Source organism: Ammospiza caudacuta, chromosome 1 (genome assembly GCF_027887145.1).
Source record: "Ammospiza caudacuta isolate bAmmCau1 chromosome 1, bAmmCau1.pri, whole genome shotgun sequence".
NCBI lineage: Eukaryota > Metazoa > Chordata > Aves > Passeriformes > Passerellidae > Ammospiza > Ammospiza caudacuta.
The window spans coordinates 23,233,082-23,257,122 of NC_080593.1; the positions used below are offsets into that span (position 1 = coordinate 23,233,082).

General features: G+C 39.1%; 1 protein-coding gene across 1 annotated transcript; it reads left to right on the top strand.

Annotated features, from left to right (window-relative positions):
- Nucleotides 1-825: 825 nt before the first annotated feature.
- LOC131559667 (pituitary tumor-transforming gene 1 protein-interacting protein-like) lies at nt 826-22,585 on the top strand. The gene is made up of 7 exons (XM_058808087.1): nt 826-1,000; nt 1,824-1,876; nt 3,648-3,756; nt 6,338-6,452; nt 9,961-10,026; nt 14,463-14,509; nt 21,023-22,585. Exons 1-7 carry the CDS (start codon nt 886-888, stop codon nt 21,070-21,072), a joined length of 555 nt encoding a protein of 184 aa, XP_058664070.1. The 5' UTR covers nt 826-885; the 3' UTR covers nt 21,073-22,585.
- The last annotated feature ends 1,456 nt before the right edge of the window (nt 22,586-24,041 follow it).

Sequence of the window (24,041 nt, forward strand, 5' to 3'; positions counted from 1 at the left end):
AATGCCATTCTTGGAAGGAATGTTTACTTCCTGCTTGAAGCAGAGTCTGAGCACTAACAAAACCTGCACTGGCACTTCAGCTGTTGATTGACAAATATCAAACTTCCAATTCCTGAATAAGTCACAGAGAAGCCAATGAAGTTCAGCAGTAGGATTGTTTGACTAAAGCAAGGTTTCTGTCACAGCATGGCAAATCACTTCATTGGTCACTAAGGACTCCGTTTGGTGCCTAGCCGCATCTAAGGCCCACTGAGATGCCCAAAATGTCTTATGGGTCCTCACCCTGCCATCTCAGAGGGTTTGGGGTCTTTCTTTTCTTCCTGTGTTGTATCTTGCAGACTCATCTGGGTGTTCTGTATATCCCTGGCACTTGAAAGAGTGTTAAATGCTTCCCAAGCCCTGAGAAGTGTGTCACCATGCAAGACCAACAACTCACTAGTCTTTTAAAATGGGAAGGTCATGGCAAATTTTCTATTTGCCTCTATCTCTTTATTAATTTCTCTGGCCAGCCCTTGTGGATGCCTTTGTTGTCTCAGTTGGCTCTGGCAGCCTTAGTTCCTCACTAAGGAACGAAACCAGGAGCCAGGAGGCAGGGCACAGGATCCTCGCCACCTCCTTGCCCTCTCACCACCCTTGCAAAAGGGCGTCACACCACACAAAGAGAGCGGAAAAGGCCCCGTGTATGTCAGATCCCGCCCTCCAGTGACTGCACAGCCCAGCCGCTCACCCTGTGCCCCGGGAGCAAGGAAGGCGCGGCCCAGCCGAGCCCCGCCCGCTTCCAGCAGGGCCGCGCCCCGGCCCGAGCCCGCTCCGCCCCGGGGCTGGCGGCGGCTGCGCGGGGCCGGGTCCCGGAGCCAGCGGGTTCTGTCCGCTGCCGTCCCGGCCATGGAGGCGGTGTGGCGGTGGCCGCTGTGGCTGCAGGGCCTGTCGCTGCTGTGGGGCCGCGCCATGGCGGGGCTGGAGCAGATCAGCACCACGGTTCCGCCGGCGCCGGCGCAGGGTAAGGAGGGGCGGGCGGCGCGGCGTCGCTCCCTTCGCTTCCCGTCCGTGCGGCCTTCCCGGACGGGCCTGGCCGGGCAGAGCGGCGCGGCGGCGGACACGGGCTCGGGCTCGCCCCGAGGCCTGCAAAGGCCCAACGGCGCCATGAGGAGAGCTCGGGGCTTGCCGTGGTGCTGTCCCCGAGCGCCATGAGGAGAGCTCGGGGCTTGCCGTGGTGCTGTGTCCGGAGCGGAGCGGTCCCGTGGGCCGGGAGGGAACAGCCCGCTCCCGGCCGAAGGACGGGCTGATGGCGCTGGGGTTTGCCCGCCTGTGGGGCCCTTAGGGTGTCCCGTCCTTGGCACAGACAGACAGCAGTCCCAGAATCGCAGGATGGGGCAGATTGGAAAGTACTACAGTGGTCTCCTGGTCCAACGTCCCTTGCTCAAGCAGGGTGATCCTAGAGCACACATTCGCCAGGGTTTGTTCAGCCCTGGGTGATGGTGAGGAGTGTGGCTCAGGAGAAGCTGACGGAGGTGCTCATCCCTTCCTGTTCTGCTGGAATCATTTATCTCTTCGCTGCTTTTGGCAGGCAGCCGGTGAAACTTCTCTGATTTAGTTGCCACCAACAGATGTGACCACAAAGGTGTGTGTCAGGTTGGCTGACATCAAATGTGGGCATCTCAAGTGCACCTGTTTTTACTGAGATTTCATTTTTTCAGTCAAAATTATTGTTTGTATCTAGGATTAGGGGGGAAAAAAAGCTTAAATATTGTGATAATTGCTTGACCTTTTGGAATAAAAATAAGTGTATAATCTCTGTATTTTGGTTTTGTTTGTTTTTCTAGCATGTTCAGCGTTTTCCCTGAAGTCCTGTGAAGAATGTCTAAAAAATGTTTCGGTAAGGTTTTTAACATCTTTTTTGATTGATAAGAATTTCCACTTTATATTAAATAAAACTGTTAGGCTTTCTTAGCTGTTTGTTTCTCATTTAACTGATAGAATCAACTGATGTGTTGCTTCCCATCTGTCACAGGTGATGCCAGCAAGCTTTCACTTAGCCAGGGTTGCTCCATGCTTTGGTCACTCAGGTGTTTCTGTGCTGTGTCTGGAGAGGACACACCGAGTCCAGGCTTCCAGTGTCAGTGTGTGCTCAGGGCTTTCATAGCTCAGCTGAGCAGGTTGATCTTGCTGCTGCCTCAGACTCATCCTCATTTTGTGCGTAGCACTTTGTTAAATGTCCGTCGAGTAAACTCAGTCTTAGGCAGTTAAAATGCCTTGCTTTTCTTGTGTTGTGCTAATGATGCACAACATTTATTTGCTAATCAATGCAAATCAATGGAAGTGCCTTTCTCTAAAGATGCTGCAAGAAGTTCCTGTAACTGAGGCAGAGTGTGCTGGTCCCTCCCCTGACTCTGTGCTGAAGACTGCCGGGCTAAGCCACTGTTGGTAGCAAAGTGTATTTCCAATGATATTGTGATAAGGCAGACGTTTAAATGTTAGAATTTGTGTTTCTTTTCTTTGCTGAAGACTTGTTTAGCTCTACAAAAGTATTGTGATAAGCATGCAGAAGGCATTAGTCCCTGCAGAGCAGAAGTGTGAGATTATTTCAAATTCAATCTTTAGATGTCACAGAAAAGAAACATTTCAGGAGTCTTAAAGTTGCTTATAAGTTTCCATTACTGGAAAACCTTTTCACCAGGGAAGATTAAAACATATCTGAACTTACCTGCTTGTTTTGTGCACATTTGGCTTTTCAAGAAAGCAGCATCTGCTACAAATTGTTTCCTTTGTATTTAATGTTTTGTAATCCATTAAGAGCAAGATAACAGGCTTTGTGTAATTGAGGATGTATGACAGAGATGTTCTTAATAGTACTGTTAGATAAAGCATAGTTCCTGGCTGAACTCTTTTTATAATGAATCCTAAAAAAAACATGTCCTGTCAGAGATTCCTATTGCTGGTATTCAAACCTATTTCACTGTTTGGGTTGTGTGGTAAATGACTTCTGAATAAGTATTTATTTTGACAGATGAGAACCAGAACCTAAGCTTGATGCTTAGAGACGGCTTCAGAAGCAGAAACGTTGTGCTGAATTTTATCTATAATACATATAAAACATGAAATTGTAAAAATATCCAGATATGTGAACATGTGCAATTAAGGTACACAGAGTACTCTGCAACTCAGACTGGATGAGACTGTATCATTCATTACCTTGCAGAAAAAGTTCCTGTAGACTTTAAAGAATTCTTTACTATTTTCTTTTTGTTGATAATCAAATGCAAGGCTGAAGTAATATTATAGGTGTGTTTTTATTCCTTAAAGATATGAGGTGTTTTAAAATTCTGAACAGTCTTCAGTCTGATTTTGTATTTGTTAATTCCAGTAATTTTAAACCCAAAGCCATTTTACCCTTAAGTATGCAGAGTACCTCAATATGTTTCCAAATATTTTCAAGCTAGTATTACTTGTAAGTACAAAATGTTCTTATTCACTATTCAGTTTAGGTTTTACTGAGAAATTGCACAAGCACTTCTGTAGAAGACAAAGCACTTCCATTTCTCCAGTGTTACATTCACATAAGAAATCTATCTTTGGAGTGGTGCACTCAATTGTTAACTGTTTTTGAAGATTAATAATTTGGGCTTTTTCTTGTTTCTTTTGCACAGTGCCTTTGGTGTTACACCAACAGCACATGCATTGATTACCCTGTGAGAAGTATTTTCCCACCGTCTTCATTGTGCTCTCTCTCAGATGCTCGATGGGGAGTTTGCTGGAGTAGGTACTAATTTTACTTTTGCTGTAGAGAATTGTTTATAAGTATGATTAAAGTCAGCTTGCTGGAGCTGTTTCCTGATAATTTATTTGGAGGTGCAGGGTGAGGAGGCAGTGGTTATGCTTTGAAGCCATAGCACCAATCAGTGTAGGTATGGTGATGGAATGGCTTTAAAACATTTTTACTTTCTTTAAGATTTCTGAAAGCATTGGATGATTTGTCTAGATCCACACTTGTATTATATTCCAATGGCAGCAGTGGACCAATACCACAGGAATAGAGTCACACAGAAATTCTTGAACGCTGTTTTTGCTTAAACAACTGAAATAACAATGTAATTGATGGGTACCAAAGGCAATGTAGATAAGGTTAAGAAGGAGCATGCATGGTGCCACTGTGGGTTGTAATCCTGCATGGTGTAATTGTTCTTCAGTTTCCATTTGCTGTGCATGTTTTACTACAAAATACACAACTGAGCACATGCTGCCATCAGGGTGAAATATTTGGAGGACTGGAACAGAGAACACCTAAGGCATGAGAAAGCTGCTTGTGTGAAGCAGGAGTACAGCTTAGTCCAGCAGAGCAAACACTTGCTGCTTTCTGTGTGTTTGTGCATGGACAGCAGGAGGCTAAAGGACAAAAACAAGTGGGGGTGAACTGTCAGTGACAATGCTGACTGGAGAAAGTTACCGTGCTTAGGGCAGAGAGATTTTGCAGTAGTCTGTATTAGGGTAGCAGAAGTAGGAGATTGCTGTTAAAGTGGAGCATGCAAGTTTCTGAGCACTACCACTTAATGCCTGCTGCAGAGTGACTAGATGAAAAAGTACAGGTGAACTTCATCAATTCTGTGTTCTTAGAGAAGGGCTTTGTGCTTTGTTTTCTGAGAACAGGCATTTGTACTTAAACTTTTGTTGGAGTTTTTTAGACTATGATAAGAATATAATTTCAGTGATAAAACTCACTTTTAAGAAAACTGGGCTTTTATTATGACATTTTAGCAGACTTTTTTCTGGAAGTGTGGAGGGCTCACTCCTGCCAGTATCTGAGTACTTCACACATCTGCTTGCTTCCTCCCTCTCTCCCATGGCCCCAGTGGGATGGAGGAAGAAAAAGCAACAAGAGCAGAAAACCTCCTTGATAGAGATAAGGGCAGTTTAAAAAGGGAAGGAAAAGGAGGGAGAGGAAAAAAACCACAATTTTTTTAACCCCCCCTCACAGGCAGACATGCTCAGCCAGTTCTCAAACAATGAGTGCCCGTTGGAATTGGCTTTCCCTTTGGAAGCCAGTTCTGCCCTCTACTTTCCTGTCCTTTACCTCAGATTTTTTTCCCTGACCATGACATTGTCTGGTGGCCAGTTTGGCTCAAGCATTCTGTCTGCATCCCCTCCTGACCTCTCTCACTCTCTTGCCTGTGGTCCAGCCCTACTCACTGGGGGGAACAAAGGGAAGGGGGCAGGGGACAGGTGGGAAGATATTTTGGTGCTCTTCAAGCCTGTTCAGCAGCAGCTGAAACATTGGTGTGTTACCAGCATGTTTGAGCCAGAAATCCAAACCCAGCATCAAACGAGCTGCTGTGAAGTAAGTTAACACTCTCAAACACACCAGGTAGAGAAACAAGTTCTTTTCTACTGATACTCATGGTGGTCTTGGCAGTTTACTGCTGCTGTGGAAATGGCTTCTATGTTTTGTGCCATTTGTGTTTCTAGATTGACTGTAGCTTAAACACAGAATGAAAACTTCATAATGGAGCACATTCTCAGTAAAAAAAAAGTAGAAAAAAAACCCAAACCAGAACAACAAAAACGCTCTCAAATATGCATTTCCTTAATAGGTTTTTTACAAATTTCAAGCAGCAATATGCAATAGGGTTATATGGTCTTATTGAGACTGTCCCTGACAAACACAGCAGGAAAATTAATTAACTTGTGAAGGTGGTGTTGATTTTTTTTTTCTTCAAGCAAATAAAATTAAGAGATGAATGTTGTTCACCATTGCTGAAAATGAAGGTGAGTAGTGCAGCTTTCAAAGTCAAAAACAAATTACTGGCTTCCAGTTACAATTTTATATGAATTACATGTGTTGACAGATTATTAATCATAGTGAAGTGAAGAACAGTGTAATACAAAGTAGCTTAATTGTGTTGGGTGTTTTCCTGAATAGTAAGCAAATGAAATAGGTACTGTTGCCAGGAGTGTAGACTGAAAACTGATGGTCTTTTCCTTCACTTTAATAGGTCCAAAAAAACATTTTTTGCTTCAGTTAAGTACTATACTTTTGAAAAAAAAAAATGTTTAAAGCAATTTTTTTGAAAAATTCTTGCTTTATGGGATAAAGTGTATTTGTTTGTAACCTGTAGGGAAGTAGCAGATTGAGAAATGTGGTTTTACTAAATGTCTGTTCAGTGTAGATTATGCATAATAGCAAAGTTTTAATGTGGTATACTGCATTTTATCTGGGGTAGCTCAACAGAATTGTGTTTTGCATATAGGGATGAAAAAGCATGTGGGAAGGAAGGGAAGAGTTATCAGAAAGATGAATGTTACTGATGGAGTCTAACAAGCTGAATATATTCATGTTTTTCAGTAAACTTTGAGGCTTTACTGATTGCTATGGCTGTGGTAGCTGGGCTCATTCTGGTGTCCCTCACAGTCTGCTGCTGTTACTGCTGTTACTGCAGAAGGCGTTCCAGGAGGAGGAGGTAAACGTGCATTTGTTTTCTTTACCAACACTGGTCCTGCCCTTCCCTATCTACCTACAAGTTTTACTCTCCTTTACTTACACTAAGAATATTTTCATTTGGAAGCAGTTTTGATCACTTTGCTTTATTTGTTTGAGAAAGATAGCAAGATAAGAGATATTTAGTGACAAGTAGTATGACACTGGAAATGATGCTGGAATGACACTGAAGTGATTTTTCTAGTGGTAACAGCGCTGATGTGTCTGACTTCAGGTAAGCTGTTGCTTTACACTTCTACATTTTACACTTTCTTCTTAACATTGGACATAAAATCTCTCAGTGACCAGGTAAATCCTTGCTTCTTCTGATAATGGTGTAAATAATTTCTTTCAAGGCAGGCTCATGGTACAGCAAAAAGGGACCAGGTGAGTAGAAAGTAACTGAGCAACAATGTCCTATATGGCACTTGGTATCCATCTTTCAGAGTTGCTCTAGGATCTGTCAGCAGTCCCTATATAAGGGATTAGCTGTCTTTGCCAATTCAAAAAGATATTCTACATGTAAGATAATACTTCTTTGCTCTAAGATACTAAGAATAATTTACTTATTTTCAAGGAAAGTAGTGCTGCAAAAGTTAAATGTTCTTGAGATCTTGGAGAACTTGTAAAATTATTTTTTAAACTGGTGTCTCTGAGTAGCTAATATTCTTAAAAGGAGGGAAGCAGTTGATGAGTAGGTAAAATAGTACTGCAGTGTGAAGTGGGACAGCACAACATGCTTCCCTTTATCAGTTAAATTTTTAAAGCTTTCTGGACAGTGTAGTTTCAGCTACCTCTGCTCTTTTTGTCTTTCAGTACTTGTATGAATAAAAGTGGGGACCTTATTTCTTGGTTTGAAATTATTCCTATAAATTTTTACAATACCTTTGACTTGTTCCTGTTTGAGATTTGGTTTTGGTTTTTTTAAAAGAACTTATGTAACTGAACATTGTTTAGTGCTGACCTTAAAGCCAGAAAAATATGGTACATCTGTGGCTTTAAAGAAATGAGAAAATAATTGTAAATAACATCTCATTCCTTTCTTTCTTCCCTGAGAAAGAAGCTTGTACCTGTTTGTTGGTAGGCTGGTATAGCAAATCTGCCCAAGTGCAAAAATGAATACTCTTTAGCCCTGTGCTGATAAGCCCTGGAGATGTAAAGAACAGGTTTATATATTACATGAGATCTGCCAGCATCCTCTGCAGAACAACTGAGTAGGCCCCTGTAGCTGACATGTCAGCAAATAAAGCTTGAATCCTGTGAAAAGAGATACTTGTGCTGGACTTCAGTTTTAGTAGCTAAGTTGTCCATCAGTACTGTAACATCTAATTCTAAAAATAGAGGGTTAGTTAAGAGTCATCTTATGGCAATATTCCAATGGTGTCAAGCTTAATCTTGTGACCCTTAGAGGATTTAAAGGTCTTGTCAATCTGGGGTCCAGCTTATTTCAGGAGGAGTCAGAATGTGTTATTACACTCAAGCCTGGTACATTATTTGCTTTAAGCCCAGTGGTTCTCAGCAGGAATTCTTTTGCTCTCTTCTTCCTTATTTTTGGGGACTCATTTTCCACAAATAAACTTTTTTTTTTTTTTTTTTTTTTTTTTTTTTTTTTTTTTTTTTGTGAATGGGAGGAAGGAAGGGTTGTGGAAATGTAGTACTAGATCTGTTTAGCTGATTCCTTTTGAGGTCTGAGCTCTAAGGTGTAACCTTGTTTTGCAGAAGTATCAGTGTTTCTTTAGGGAATTCTTAAGCTGGGGGTGTTTAGATGTTTGAGAAGCCTGAACTTAGGTTTTCCTTGAACACAGAGAATACTTCAGTGCATCAGCCCCCACATCAGTAATGTAGTTGGCTCATCTGTGTCCATCCTACCACAGGAATTCTAGGAATATTGGTGCATAGTTTTTGTTTTTTATCCTGTGATTTTGGACTTCTTAGAGTCTGGTTCCTTGTACTTGACAGTTCTATGAACAGCTATTATTTGTGAAACTACTAAATAGACTCTCAGGAACTTCTGTTGTCAACCATGTTTGTATTTGTATAATCTCAAACTTTCTGAATTTGGAAGAACAATTCATTCCAAGTATCCAGAAATCAGAATACTGTTTAATTACAGGGAAGAAATGTATTTTCTGAATCATATATCAACATTTGATTTGTTTGATGCTTTCATATTTTGCAACACCAATTGTGAAGATTATTGCATAGTTATAAGACATGAGGTCTCCAGTAAAGCAGTTTTACAGAAGGGTGCCCAAGAATGGGAGCTTTTAGTCATGCTGGACATGCTGATGTGGAGACTTGATTAGTTTTCTAAAAGAGTCTAACATTGTTTTCAAATAAAAGTGACCTGTTTGTGTTTCCTGCTCCCCCAAGTTTTTTTTAATTCTTTAGGTGGAAAAAGCTGGGACTAAGAAATTTGTTTGTGAAACATTGCATGGATTCTTAAGTACTGGCTTGTATTGAAATAAATAAAATATTGAGACAGATATATGGACTGTTTTGAGCACATGAAGGAATTGAGTTCATATTTCCAGAGCTGAATGTGTCTGAATTTTGTGTATTGAAGTGTTTGACATGCTGTAATTAACCACTGGATGTCACTCTTTCTTAACTTGGGTCTTGGTGGCTGCAGATGAGTGGTAATGCTGCTCAGGTATATTAATATTGTAAATATTCATCTCAGACATCTTCAGAACTTTATTCCCTTCTGGAAGGTGATTAGCACCTGGCAGTTGTCCATTTACTAATTACTAATTAGCAAGCATGGCAGTTGTCCATTTACTAACCCTGAAGAATGATCATAAATTCTGTCACGGAAGAACTAATAGAAAAATTGTTTGACATTTGCTTTAGAGTCCTACAAGTCTTACAGGGTCTGTCTAATGGTTAAGTGAAACTGAGCTTTCTGCAAGGCAGGACACAGAGCTAAAGTGCAGCAGAGAATTCAGTAGAGAAATCTGCACAAGCACAGCTCAGATGTACTGTGTAGGTTCAGCATTTCCCAGAGTCACACAGCTGATGCTCAGGTAAATCCTTGCTCATTCCAGAACAGACTCATTTCCTGGGGGCAGCTTGAGATTGGATGGTAATGGTTGTTGGAAAGATAAATTGTTCTGGCATCAAAGGCTTATGAGCCATCAATCATCTTCCAAAGGACAACAATGGACTTAACTGTGCACATGCAGAACAGTGACTGTTAAATGGGGTGTGACACATGGGGAAAAGGGCAGCTAGGAATCCTGCTTCTGGAACAGTCCACATCCTCTTCCTAAGAAGCTGTAAATAGTTCTGTGGAGGCTGAAGGACATATTACTGCAATGAGTACAGCATTTGGATATTATAAAATGTGAAAGGATAATTACACAAACTTGTAAATGAAACTTACTCAGCTGTGAAATTTCACATGGCTATGAAGTACTAAATAGTGATAGCTTAGCAATAAAGTTGCTTTTTCCTCCCCTTATGCTTCCCTTCCCTTATTTTTCTAACAGACTAGAGGAAGAAGAGGAGCAGATAGCTAGGAAGAGAGAGGAGAGAAGGCTACAGTCTCTTCAGAGGTAAGTCTTGACAGCTTGATATATAGCTCTACACTTCCTGATGATGTAGGAGTATTCTGCCTTTCTAAGAAATACATGGAGTACTAAACAAAGAGGCATTGTGATGTTAGGCATGACAGTGTCAGGTTTACAAAACAGCTTTATTATGAGATTGGTGAACCTGATTAGGAGCTGTATTGCTGTAAATGAACAGAGAGCAAACAAGTTGATGCTCAGTGTGGCAGGTACTATGAGTGATCTGTGCATCATTGCAAGTGTTGGCAAACATTATCCAAGAGGAGAACAGATGCAAATTTGTTTTTATAAACATCTGAATTTGTGAGCTGAAAGTGTCAGACTTGAATGTACATGAAAGGGTAAGAAATAGGTGTCCAATTCAGGAAGTATGCTCACTCACAGTTTCTCAGATAAGTTATGTTGAATATTTGCAATGGATCAGAAAAAAAGGGGAATTCTCTGCTTGTTAATCCCGTTATAACTAGTCACAGCACAGTAGGCCAAGTGCTAGTATGAATGTGCTGTTTCTCCTATAATACTTTTGTTTCTTTCTAAAGAGGAGGGATCCAGTGAGGAATATCAACAGTTTTTGTATGCCAAAACCACTTGCCTTGTGGTGAAATGTACATCTTTAATTATGCTGCTTTGTTCAGCTAAGACAGCACTTACCTGTGTTTGTTATAAAGCATAGACTTCTGACTTTGTGCATAAAGGGATGATTGTGTTCTGTAACCTTTCCACTGTGATTTGTGTATCAGCTTGGTACAGTTAATCTGTAGGAAGTCTGATGCATCTGGAGTGTAAGGTGTGCTGTGCACACACCAAGCAAGTAGTGCAACCTAGAGCTAATATCAGCTCCATTCTTGAATTTAGCTTAGGAGCAAAGATCACTGGGAGCAGGCTGCTCTGCCAGAATGATTCCTGCAGCCTTATTTAGAGCAGCATTCCTATTTCCCAGCTTGTCTCAGGAGTGTGTCTGTGAAACAGAAACTGCTTTAATTGCAGGAGCTTAGCAGCAGCCCTGGGGTGTTTCCATGTTCTGAACATGCACACCAATTGTGTGTGTGGCTGGGGGTCATGGGAAAACACGAGGACTAAGCCACTTGCAGCACCTAGAGCACCTCACCCTACCCACTGCCTGCTTCTCTAAGACCTTTGGAGAATGAATTGCTACTGGCAGGCTGTAGAACAAATTAATATTCTCAACAACCCATTTTTTACAAGCAGCCTGCAGAGGAAAACACTGCCTTGTCCTGTGTAGTCCTTCCTTTCTACTGTGAAGTTCTCACATAGTTTATGAAAATAGCTGAATAGATGTTCAGTTAAATATCAGATAAATGTTCAGATAAATATGGGAGGAAAATAGGCGCAGCATTGACCTTGTGTCTGTCTGGCTTTGTTTTTTTCTTGTCATCTTACATGTTGTTTGTCTTTTCTGTGGGATACAGCTACTTCAAATACAGCTTATATCAGCTGATGTATGGTTCATATCAGTTGGCAGTGGAAGGTGAAGAGGACTAGCCTGAGCTTCATTTCATGATTCCATTAGTGAATGGTAAAAACAAAGCTAGGAGGCCCAAGTTCTATAGTGTTCCATGGAAATATTTTTTTGTGGAAGGTTTAAGATGATTTGCAGCACCTAGTATTTTCTGTCTTTCAGGTACACTGTAAAAGTCTGCTTTTTAAGTTTAATACTTGTTTGCATTGAAATTCAGTTAATTATGGATACTTTAGTGTCTCTTTGGAAGATGCCTGTTAAAATGAAAAGTAAAGTTTGTTATGTTGGCTGTCTGCTTATTTACACAAGGCTGAAAGCAGCTGTCAGTTCAGTGAGAGGGTTGAAAATTACTGGTGATGGTTTGAGTTTGCACTTATAGTGAGGGGCATGAAGGATGTCTGAACAGGTATCTTATTGCATAGCTTTAGTCCTTTATTTGACTTCATAATCTCTAACATGAAAAATCATTTTTAAGTATGGCATTGAGTAGCGAGTCTTTTTCTATACACTCAATTATTTACAGCTTCAAATACGTGGTATATTTTTAGGTTAGATTTATATAATTTATAAATAATTATTTATTTTAGAAGTTTATAAACAAATGCTAAGCAATAAGATCTAGTGCCAAGTATAAATTGATAGAAGGAAGAACAAGGAGAGAGGCCAGGGAAAGAAAGGATGGCAGTTTATTTGTGAAGAACCAAGTATGGAAAATTATTATGTGAATTGTTAGTATTGGGAAAAATACTTCCTCAGCTTATAGCAGTGGGGACAGCTTGCATGGGAAGCCAAGACTTCAGCATGTATAAGATGGAGTAATAGCAGCAGTGTTAAGAAACAACAACTCGGAAGACTGAAGTGACTTGAGCTGATCATCATGTGAGATGTGGGTGGTACAGTAACTCTGGGTGGCTGATGCAGGGACTGCCTGTTCAGAGCTGTGTCTGGTTCCTCTGGGTTGATGTGTACCTAAGCCTTATTTACTGAGCAAGGATTTACTTGTGGGTGAAGTGATGCCTGTCAGTTTGAATGTTTCACTGATATTAATGGTTTTACCCTTCAAACTTAATTAGGTGTTTGGTGGTTTGTTTTGAATAGCCTAGGGAAGTATCCCTAACCTTTCTGAGGTTTAAAGTCTACACAGCTTGATTTTGCACCATCCCCTTCTTAAGCAGGTGCTTGCTGAATTCAGAACTGATTCACACTGGCTGCTGAAGTGTACTGAGCTACTGCAGCAATGAGTCTTCATTACTTCAGACAGGATATGCAAAACAAGGAAGAAATGCCATTAGTACCGCCTGTAATAAACTTGGTTTGAACTCACAAACTATACAGTAGAAGGATTTAGCTTTATGTTGGAGAAGGCTGCCTTAAGCAGAATTTCTCTATTCTCTTCCTGAGATCCCTTGTCCCATATAATATCTTCCTGTTATGTACCACAGAAAGCAGAAATCCTGTTATCAGCTTACCTTCAATGGGTAAATCTGTCTCCTCTTTTTTCTGTTCTCTTCAATGTCTCAATCCTGACTTTCTTCTTCTACGTGAATTTCATTACCCGACTCTCCAGCCTCTGTCAGTGCATTTTGGCCAGGTTGCTTTGTTTACTGTGCTGCCTGGGCTTAATAATGCAGGGGGATGTAAGGGACATGGGTGTCTCTGGGAAACAGTAGTGGAAGCTTTTGAGTCTGTCTGTCTTGTTTGGTTTTTCTCATTGTGCTTTATCTGCCTGCTTTCCCAGAAGTGCAATTGCTGGAAAAGGCCACTTCAGCCCTCAGCTCTGTAGGAAGCAGGATAATTGCTTCTGAGGACACACAGGGGCTGATTAGCAGTAGGAATTGTTTGGAGGTGGAATATGCATAGGGCAGATGGGATCTTTGGTGAATTAAGCTGTCAGTGCTTAACAGCTTTCTGCTGAATACGTGCAAATTGGAATCCGGCAGAAGTCACAACTTGTCTAACTGGGTTGAATTTTGACAGGGGATAGCAAAGGGTGCATATTTTTTTTTAAGTTTTTGTTAGAGGGACTTTTATTTCCCAAATTCCATTTCTTGTTTCCTCAAGGTATATAGATCCTGGCTCATACTCATTAAGCAGTTATGGTTTTTGTTTGTTTTTTAAAATAAGCAAAATAGATCCTTCCTTTGTAATATAGGAAAACTATCTGATAAAAGATGGAATTTTTTCCATTTAAACATATTTTTCCCCCTTCACCTTTGCAAAAGGGAGGGAGAAATCGACTCCTCAGACAGTTGGTGTATATGAATAATTTAAGTTTGGCAATATTAGATACAGCCTTAAAAACAGTCTTATGGTCAGACAACATAAAACCCAATTTATATTTAGCATAAAATTTTAATTTATTCTCTGCATGGATGCCATGCAGGATTTTAGAAAGTAGTAGTTTTCACTTACACTTGCTGTACATCTTAAGCAAAATAGTAATGCACCTTTTTATCCTTTTAGAATTATTATATTGAATTAGTGTTTCAAAGTATGTTCTGTGCAAAACTAAGTTTTACAATTATGCTCCCTGCTTGAAAGCATTAAGGAGTGTTCCATTTTAGTGTAGTGCCTTTTTCTTATGTATAGATGAACACCTCAGTGTGAATGTGTGCATGTATGTGGATGCTTTACTTCTATATAGAAAAGTGTTTCTTTTTATTGTCATACATCTTATGTTCGCACTAAATTCTGTTAATAAGAATTTATGGTAAGTCTTATAGACACAGTGTATGTAAATACTTACAGATGAAGTGTAAATAGAAAGATAATATATATATATAATAAATATATAACTGCTAAGTGTGATTTTTTTAAAAATTGTTATGTGATTACTAATGCTAATGTAAAAAATGCTGATGTCCTTTTTGGATGTAATTATAGTTTGCTTACAGCTCAAAAGATGTTCTGAATGTTCTTCTGATGCCTTTATTTCTTGTAGGAAACATGAAAGAAAAATGAAGCACGATGAAATACGTAAGAAGTATGGTATGTGTCATCTTGTTTTGATCCTCTGCCTAAGTTGATTCCTTTTTCCTAATGATGGATAAAATTCACAGCAGAAATTAGCTGCTTTATGAGCAGCAGAAGTAACCAAGCCCAGTTTTCTGCTGATGCCTGTCTTCTGACACCTGATTTTAGCATGTTTATGCTCCTGTTCTCTTCCTACACTAACTGTCCAACTGGGCAAGAAGACAGTGTGCTTGGGATGGGCACTTAAATAAATTGGTTAAAATAAGTGTTTTGTTCTGTCTGTTCCTAAGTAAGAAGACTGAGTTTGGGGGCTTTTTTGTTTGTTATTGAATGTGATAAATCAGCCTACTTGAACTTTGCTGCTGGAGTCATGGCTATTGAAGGAAGAGAGACTGACTAGTAGACAGCAAGCTTTTTAAATCAAGCTTGAAAAAGAAGGGTGGAGGATGCAGCCTAATGTAGGGATAAATTATTTTTTTCTTTGTTTTCAAGTGGAGCTATCCAGTTGTAGAATATCACATCACAAGACTGTAGGACCTGCTGTGTTGTGTAGGAGGCTCTTATTATGTAGGCTTGTCAGTTCTTGCACTTTTCATTTGATTTGTTCATAGGGTTAACAGTACTGTGTATTCAGAGACAGATCTGCTAAAACTCTGCTGCATTTTTTATGATGCAAATTGCACTAATGTCAGAGAAGGTGTTTCTAGGGGTCTGAACAATCACTCAAAGCTGTTAATTTTCATCCTCTTGTTAAATGATTGACAGAGTCTAGGAATGCCTTCATGAATCTGCAGCCTGCCCTTTGCCTGATGCAGAAGTGATACAGACAAACTCTGTAGGGAATTCTCTGCCTGGAGAACATTTGTAAAAGAATGATCCTTTGCTGGAATGGAGGAAAACTACACTGTGAAGCTTGAGCTACTGAGGAAAGAATGTTGTAGAAACTGGAAGTAATTTTTGTTAAACATCAGTCAAGGAAGTTGTTCTGTGGTATTTTACAGGTTAATTAACCCTGTATCTCAACCACAGTTCAGTTTCAAGAGTTGTTTGAATGGTTGACAACAATAGTCCAGATGTGAAAAAAGCAAACAAAATCCAAGCACAACATGAAACAGTACAGGCTTTTTGTGATTGTTTCTCCTTAGAAGAGACCTGACAGTCAATCTCAGCAAGTTGGAATCACTGGGAAAGATCTGGTGAAGCACTTAGGGCAATGGCTGTGTCCCCACAGTAACTTGTAGCACTCAGTGCAGATGGACCTTTGCATCTCTGGATGCAGCCCAGATGCAGTCCTGGGTGCAGAATTGCAGTTCCCATATCAGAGCCCTGCTCTGGGGTTCAGGGATGTGAAAGCTGCATCAGTTATGTTCTGCTTGTGGAACCAGTTCACTTGTCTCGGCATGGCCCTACATTTTACTGAAGACAGCTCTCTGTTCAGTGCTCTACTTCCAGAGCCTTGTGGGGTGCTTTGCTGGATCTTGTTGAAGTACTTGAGTTCCCTGAAATTTAAAACTGTATAATGAAATGCCTTGAGAATACAGACATCAAATTCAATAAATCAAGTATTGCTTGTAGCTATACTGTCCACAGTCATAGGAGAGCTAGTGTCATTTGCCTCCACTATCAATGAATAAATGAGAAACAAGTTCATACACTCATTGTGTTAATGGAAAGTGTTCCTTCTGGTAAGAAGTCAGACATACTCACTTCTTTCTGCACTTAGGTTTTTCAATGCACCTTACCTGCTCAAGATTGCAATTGGACTATAAAACTTAAATTTTATTAGCAAATTTCCATATAAAGTTTATTGACAGGTTTCCTGTATTGCCAAAACAAATATTAATTTATATTATCAGGTATATCAATTTAAGGCCTGGAATCTCATGGTTAATTTTTGTTTTATAGAAAAAATTTAACTTTCACATAATGTAATTAGCACATCCTTAAAGGATGTGTGTAATTGAGGAAAAACTAAATACAAAATATGTATAAATTTTGAAATTAAAAAATATAATTGCTGTTGAATGTAAGGGTTGCATTCTGATAATAGACAAATGGTGGTCAGAATAATTCCATGAGACTTGGGTCTCTCTTTTGTCTCATTTTTTACTGTCTAGAAAATACAGATGTTAGCATATTAAACATAATCTAATAAAAATTGCTGCAGATAATTATGGAGGCACTAGATTATTTTGCACCCTTACAGACTGCAGAGAGGATTCTCAGTTAAGCAGGCATGGCTGAGTGGCAGAATGACAATGACTTGGTTAACCTGACTGTAGATACAGATGATGATGCCCAACATTTCAGTATTTGGTTGGCTTTAAGGGTATGCCTTTTCCCATTTCATCCCCAGCTTTCCATACCCCATTTAAATGGTAATTACACATTTATAATGCACTGCAGGTGTCACTCTAGCCACAATCCTCTGGGAGCATTGGAAGCAATAGAGAGCTTTAGCAGCCAGGAGTACGCACTTTCAATTTTCTTTGTTGCACAATTTGATAGTATTTTTCATTTGCTCACATATATGAATGCAATATGATTACACAAATTATATGTTGACTCTTAGGAAAAATTTAAAGTAGAATTCGGAGTACTTTGCAGCTTGTGTAGTACACAAAGGAACTACAATTTAATTCCTGCTGCATTTGCTTCCATTGTGTATTCACTATAGCATTAGTGAGAAGCTGCTTTATTATTTATTTATTTGAGGATTTTGCAAAGTATTGGTGGAAGGATTTTTTTCATTTAATTTTTGCAAAATGATAATAATTTCATTGCTTTAGTTCTGCAAAGATTTTGATTAGCTATTTTAATGGTATGTAATCCTCTCTTGTTTATTCTATGTAAGGCTTTGGTTTTTATATTCAGTAGTTTATGACAGTAAATGTTTCTTCTGTTCAAGGTAGATACTTTGCCTTCACCTTCTTTAGTGTTCTGAATGCAAGGCAGGAGAACCTTACATTGCCAAACACTGAAAGCTATTTAGTTTATTTGTTAAGAATACAGTTGTTAATATGGGGGTCTAGAAATAAAGAGGAAAAGTTTAATAAGGGGTGAAAACATGCAGCAAACTAGGTTGGTTTTTTTGTTTTCAGCTATGCACAGTCTCTTACAAGTATTTCAGTTGTTAATTCTCTTTTTGGGCAGTGTTGATACATGATGAGAGTCAGATCTCAATGACTGGGAACATGTATAGTTAGTATACAATATAAATGAATATGCTGGAAAGAGGTATTAATTTCTTTTGACCATTGTTTTGTCATTTCATATTTACTAACATGCTTCATTATTTCCTGTAACCTGATGAAAGATACTTGACTACTATACCTTTCAAATTTTTGAGTGTTTCATAGATATGCTAAATAGCTCAAATACTAACCTCAAAATGAGGGTAAATAGAAGTAAGAACTCTTAAGTGACCTGTGTGCCAATATTCAAGTTCACCAGTGACATGCAATGGACTTGATTGCAAACAAGGCTCCTGAAGATGCAAACATCTGGTTTCTCTGAACCCCTGAGGGTAAATGACAACTTGGGTAGTGGCTCTCATGTCAGACAGGAAACAGTGGAGAGACAACTCCTGTCTGGTTCCAGGCAGCACCAGAGCTTCAGCTGAACCAAACGTGCTGCCCCATAGCATGGGCTGCCAGCCCCTCAGAGTGGCACTGACAGGGCAGCTGTGGCAGCTGACAGAAGGTTTTTGTCATGCTCCTTTTATTGTATGTCTCCCCATATAGTTTTTGTCCACTTACTGGAGCCTGATACTTCTTCAGCAAGAGTTGGTGCAAGTGATGAGCTGCTGTCTCACTCCTCTTACATAAAGTAATCTTATGATGTACTTAAAATTATGAGGATAAAAGAAATTTAACTGCTGGATACAGGCTTTAGAGCAAGGCTGAAAGCAAAGTGTATCAGGTATTGTAACCCCTGGTTATCCTCATTTGGAAGGAGGGCTTGCCATTTCTTTTGGAGTCCCTTTTTCCTGGGACATCAATTTCTCAAGTCAGAGCCAAAAATATTCACACTAGATTGACCCATAGTTCTTAAAGCCAATTTAGTTTCAGTATTTTGTGATGAAATAGGTGAGAGTACTTTTAGTTAGGCATATTAATTCCTGATTGGTGTTGATTAGATCTGTTCATTCCTAAACATAATTCAGTAAAATTAAAGCAAGTAAAGTACTACTGGGAATGGCATATGGAGTGAGAAGTAAAAATGACACATTCACTTGAAATATGAGGATTAGTTTTCTAAAATGGCTTTTAGCTGAGTGTTTTGGGACAGAGGAAGAGGAGAGTATATTCACTCCTCAGAGAAAAGTCTGCAGGCTGCGTTCATTTCGTCAGGGAATATGGTAGCACCTCTTGCCACTTTGTGGAAAGCTTCTTGAAGTTAGGTGCATTTATTTGTAAATGGAGCTTAATGAGTGCAGGGAGTTTATGCAATGGCAATTGTAGTAATAGTGGTAATTACCAGTATTGGTGCTATTTTTGGTAAATGTGTTTTGTGTTTCAAAGGACTGAAATACGGGAGTACTGCAAATTTTTTTTTTAAATTGGACTACTCAGTTGTGTTTCAGGTAACTAAATCTATGAGGAGCCATATATCCTACCTGCCAAAGTATTAACAAGTCTGGAGGAAGGGTGGGAGTGGTAACGATCTGGGATTAAATAAATGTTTCTTCTCTCTTTGAGCTGGGGTGAAATTAATGCAGGAATATTACCTGAAGGCACTGAAGGTTGAATGGCAGGCCAAGGATAAGAGAGGATTTTTTATTGTGTATTAGTTTACTTGACAGCTAGAATAGACATAGTGGACATCACAACTGCTTGTTTAAATGCATGAAAGGTAATACTAAAATCTGAGAAGTGACCACATTCTAGAAGCTTAAAAATATATAAATTTCAAAATCTGAAAATATTGTAGTTAATTTTTGGCAATTATATCATCTAAGCACATTCTTTGTAAGCAAATACTTAATTTTTTTTCCCCAAAAACAATTATAGAAATGGATAGAACCTCTGATACAAGGTACTATACCAGGCAAATAGACTATGTGTCATGTTACCTGGCTGAAGCTTTTAAGATGTTACTGGCTTACTCCTTGGACAAGTAAGGGTCATATATATGAGGGATAGTTTGGATATTAACATTTTGCAAGTTGACTGCTTGTAATCTTGTTTATTTGAGTGATTATAGGACTTTTCATATTTATTCTTTATTCCAAATATTTACTGTTCCCTATTAGGTAGTTAGTGGCAGTAACTGGTACAGTAATCAGCCCTGAGCAGTTGTGCTGCTTGACTGGCATCTTAAAATAACCTGGCAGTTCAAAGGAAGCTCACCAGCTGCACAAGGTAGGCAATAGTGTAGTCTGCCTCCAGCACCATTAGGTTTTGACTTCCAGATAAAACTGTCAATGTTCAATATCTGTGTGCAGGTACGTGTGGAAAGAGGGATGGTGTGAAAAGGACTGAGAGTTCTTACAAGGTTTGGCAGTGACTAGAAATATTTTTTTTCATTATTGTGAATCTGAACATTTGTGATTTGGAGTTGCTGGGCTGCCCTGTTCTCTGTCTCCACACCTAGACAAATGAGCTGTGGAAGAGTCCTTGTTACACATCAGTATAAAAACCTTGGCAGAAAAGGTAGCAATAGTGTTCTGTCCTTTCACAACATAAGGTCAGCCTCTACACTGTTATAGGACTCCTTTATTTTCAGTCTCCTGCCTACCCCAGGTTTAAAGTGTGGTTTAAAGTCTCTTTGAAATTATTTTCTTTGTGGAACAGCGACTGCTCAGCTGACCTATACAGAGGATGCTCTGCATATCCAGGCACTCAGCATAATTGGATGGCTTTGCAGTGCTTGCTGTGACAGTATTCTGGTATAAAGTCATTAAGAATCTTTGTGAGGGAAGCATGCTGGAACTTGGATTAAGTGATGCTCTCGTTCTGGTCCCTGGTGATTTTAGTGCACATAAGAAGTGATCTTCATTTTTTCTTAGAGATTATTGTCCTGTTGCAGATAAGCTGTAAGTGGCTGAATGTGACAGATGGTTGGGTATAATTGAAGTAGAACTAAGTCAAAGTAGCAACATCTTACATTTTAAAAGGATGATGATCTTATAGTCACTTGCATTTATAAACTGGCCGCTCGGATTCTGTTCTTCTTGAGACATCTCTATACCTGGATTTTTTTTCAACTTGACTCTCACAAGTGCATTTTTTGGGGTATTATACCTCACAGATGAGAAATTGTTTTTCTATAATAATTTTTCATAGAAAAATGTTCTCTCCCTGCTAAATCATGAAATACTTATTCGTTGTTCTTATTGTCTGAGAAATAAGAGTGGTTAAGAGCACTTCCAATTTATTATAATACTTGACTGTGGGTAATAGAGCAGCTATTACAAGAATTGCCTTTTGGATTTGTTACATGCAGTTACCAATAGCAGTGAAGTCAGTAACTCAGAGTTTTTCTGTAAAAAGAAAATGATAACTGTAGTCCCATTTTGTTTTACAGGTCTTCTCCAGGATTCTGATAACCCTTACAGCAGATTTGAGAATGAATGAAGATGGGCACCTTCCACAAGAGCTGTACTCCAGAATCCAGGAAGACAGTTTGTTTTCATTAGCCCTTTGTGCTCTTTCACTTTTGTTTTTTTCTCTCCAAAGTGTTTTTTCCTAGTTGTAAAACTAGAAGCAGCTAAAGACTTTCTGAAATAACATGTTTCTATCTCCTACATGTATGAAACTAGTTTTCTATAAATGTTTTTTGTTGTTGAAATGTTCACTGAAGTTTATCATTCCTCTTCCTAAAATGTATATTTTATTACTTGACTTAGATGGTTAATAGTCACAATAGTGTGATTTTGAGTTCAGTCTTAACTGCTACTTAAAGCAGTTGTTCTCATGTTCCTAAATAGAGATTTTATATATATATATATATATATATATATATATAACAAAAAGCAACATGGAAGTACAGCTCCACATAGCAGAAGTAGTTGATGAAAAATACATCATGCATATTCTTGTGGGTGGAGATTCTTTTGCCTGGAAAAGCATCTTCCAATAGTGTAATGTGTAAGGGCTGACAGAGAAGAGCATATTTGTCTTTTAATAATTAAATTCAGTTGTGGGAATGTTAATATGTACTTCAAATACAGTTAGCAAAATTGGAGAAAGGTTGATCTTGAAACAAGCATAGTTAGGTGTTCCTAAATTTAAGAAACATCAGCCTGTGTGAGCACTTTCTTCTGCAAACTAAATGTATATTGAAAACGAAATAGTATAAAGTTGCCCAGATTCTGCAGTTTACCAGGGCTGACCCTGGCCAGCAGCTGAAGCACTGCCCAGCTGCTTCCTCCCTCCCTTGGGGGGATGCAGGAGAGAATGGGAACAGCAAAGGGTTGAGATAAAGGCACAGTAAGAGAAGGAAAGGAGAGTAGAGGGAACAAATTCTGCCAAGGCAATTGGCACCTCCTAGAAGCAGACCTCTGCCCAGCCTCCCCTCCAGTTGTCTTGGTGAGCCTGGAATAGTTTGGGTCAGTTTTGACCAGCTGTGCCAATTGTGTCCTCTCCCAGCTTCTTGCTCCCCCCGGCCTAGTTGCTGGAGCAAGCAGAGTGGGGGGAAATGAAACCTTGATGCTGTGCAAGCAATGCTCAGCAAAAGCCAAAGCACTGGTGTGTTACCAGCACTATTGTTGCCACAAATCCAAAGCAAAGCAGCACCATAAGGGCTGCTATGAAGAAAGTTACCTCAGTCCCTGCCAGAGCCAGTACAATAAGAAGGCAGTATTTTTTTTAACCTTTTATTGTTCTTTTGATATTTCCATAATGTGATTTATTTCCTGTCTTACTTTTCATAGAGGTATTTCCTGGAGCACTTTTAGTAGCTTACCAGTATGATGTGACAAGCAAAGAGCTCTTCTGTCCCCCCAGTCTAATTGTATGTTCCTGTTTATTCTGCACACTTTAAAGCAACTCCCTTGCTGTGTATTATCTATTAAACAAATGTACAGTATTGAAGATGTTTGTGTTATTTTTGTCCACCTTCCTAAAATAAACTCTCCAACATCTTGAATATGATTCTGTTTACTTCTGTTGTTCCATACCATTTTAAATTAACTTGGTTTAAAAGAAGTTTCTAAGTATGACTTTGGAGAAGGAAAAAAATGCATTTTTGCTGGTTGTCTGTGGCAGGAATTAGATCGTGCTTGTGGGTGAGGATGTAAATTGCCATTCCTTGCAGTGTCTAAGAACCTGCTTCTGCTTAGGTTTAGTAAATAACACTTATCACTGGTTTTGGTGCAGTGTTCTTTCACTGGCTTTACCTCTTCAAACTGTTTCTCTGTACAGTTTCTGAGAAATTTATATAAAAATAGGTTTCCTACTTTTTGAATCTGTATTGTAATTACTATTAATGAAATACTGGTCTGTTTGTTTTTTCTTTTTTCTTTAACTCACATTTAGTGCTTTATTAGTAGGCACTGTGTTTAATTTCATGTTTCTTTGTCTGTCAGCTATTGTCAAACCTGAAGTATTATTCAAATGCCTGTCTTAGAAGAATGATGGTCTGTGATAAGAGTGAGTTGATAGTGTGGAAATGAAACATGCTGATGGTTTTCCCTGGAGATAACTTTTGCAAAAATGATGAAGGTCTGTCTGCTGTCTCATGACCAAGTAGTGACATTCCTGACTTAATAGAAAAGCATTTCTCTTCAGCACCTGCTAAAGTGCATGAAGGGCTGTTGTGTATTCTATCAAAAAGGGGAGGAGGGACAACCTTTCTTACAATTTCAAAGGTGGTCAAGTACTCAGAGAACCAAAATAGTTGTGGCAGTTGTGGACATGAAAAGGTAATGACTGTGGTCAAATTTACCTTATGTTTAGCCTTTATACAAAATGTTAAGCTGGACACCCAATATGGTACATTTTTGCTTACACAGTTAATACTACCAATTTAATGAGACTGTTGTGGACACCAGCTTTAGAGCTTAATAGAAAATGCAAAAATCCTCACAAAATCCCTGGACTTTTCAGATTATTTAACCTTTCTTTTCTGTGTTCATTGGAGCAAATAATTGGATGGAAAATAGCCTTATTATATTAATTAGCTTCTCTGTTTTTCTGTATGTCACTATTTCTTTCTGTGTCTTACCACAAGAAGGGTTATTTGCCTTTGTATTCAGTGTAGCCACAATTGGGAAAACAGCTATAGAAAGGTATCATTGTATCTTTGTTTCTTAGGTGTATGAACAAAGGCATTTATCATCTTGGGTGTGAGCTTCCCCTCCTCCACACTTTTTCAATAAAAGAAACAGAAGGTATGCAACATAATAACAAATTATAAGTAGGGAAACGGCATAACCTGGGCCTGAGAGTTGTGTCTCTGTTCATTGTGATTTTCTGATTTCCCCTTCATTCACAATCTATTCCCTTTCCTCTATTTACAGTTTTAGTGGTTATTGCTTGTTAATTTTAGTAGTGAAGGTATTGCTGTCTGAAAAAAAATTAAAATTTGTGTTTATCTTTCCACA

Coding starts and splice junctions, on each gene's coding strand:
- LOC131559667 (XM_058808087.1), top strand. CDS start 886: ATGGAGGCGGTGTGGCGGTGGCCGCTGTGGCTGCAGGGCCTGTCGCTG. Junction 1,877..3,647: donor AATGTCTAAAAAATGTTTCG/GTAAGGTTTTTA, acceptor TCTTTTGCACAG/TGCCTTTGGTGTTACACCAA. Junction 14,510..21,022: donor TGAAATACGTAAGAAGTATG/GTATGTGTCATC, acceptor TTTGTTTTACAG/GTCTTCTCCAGGATTCTGAT.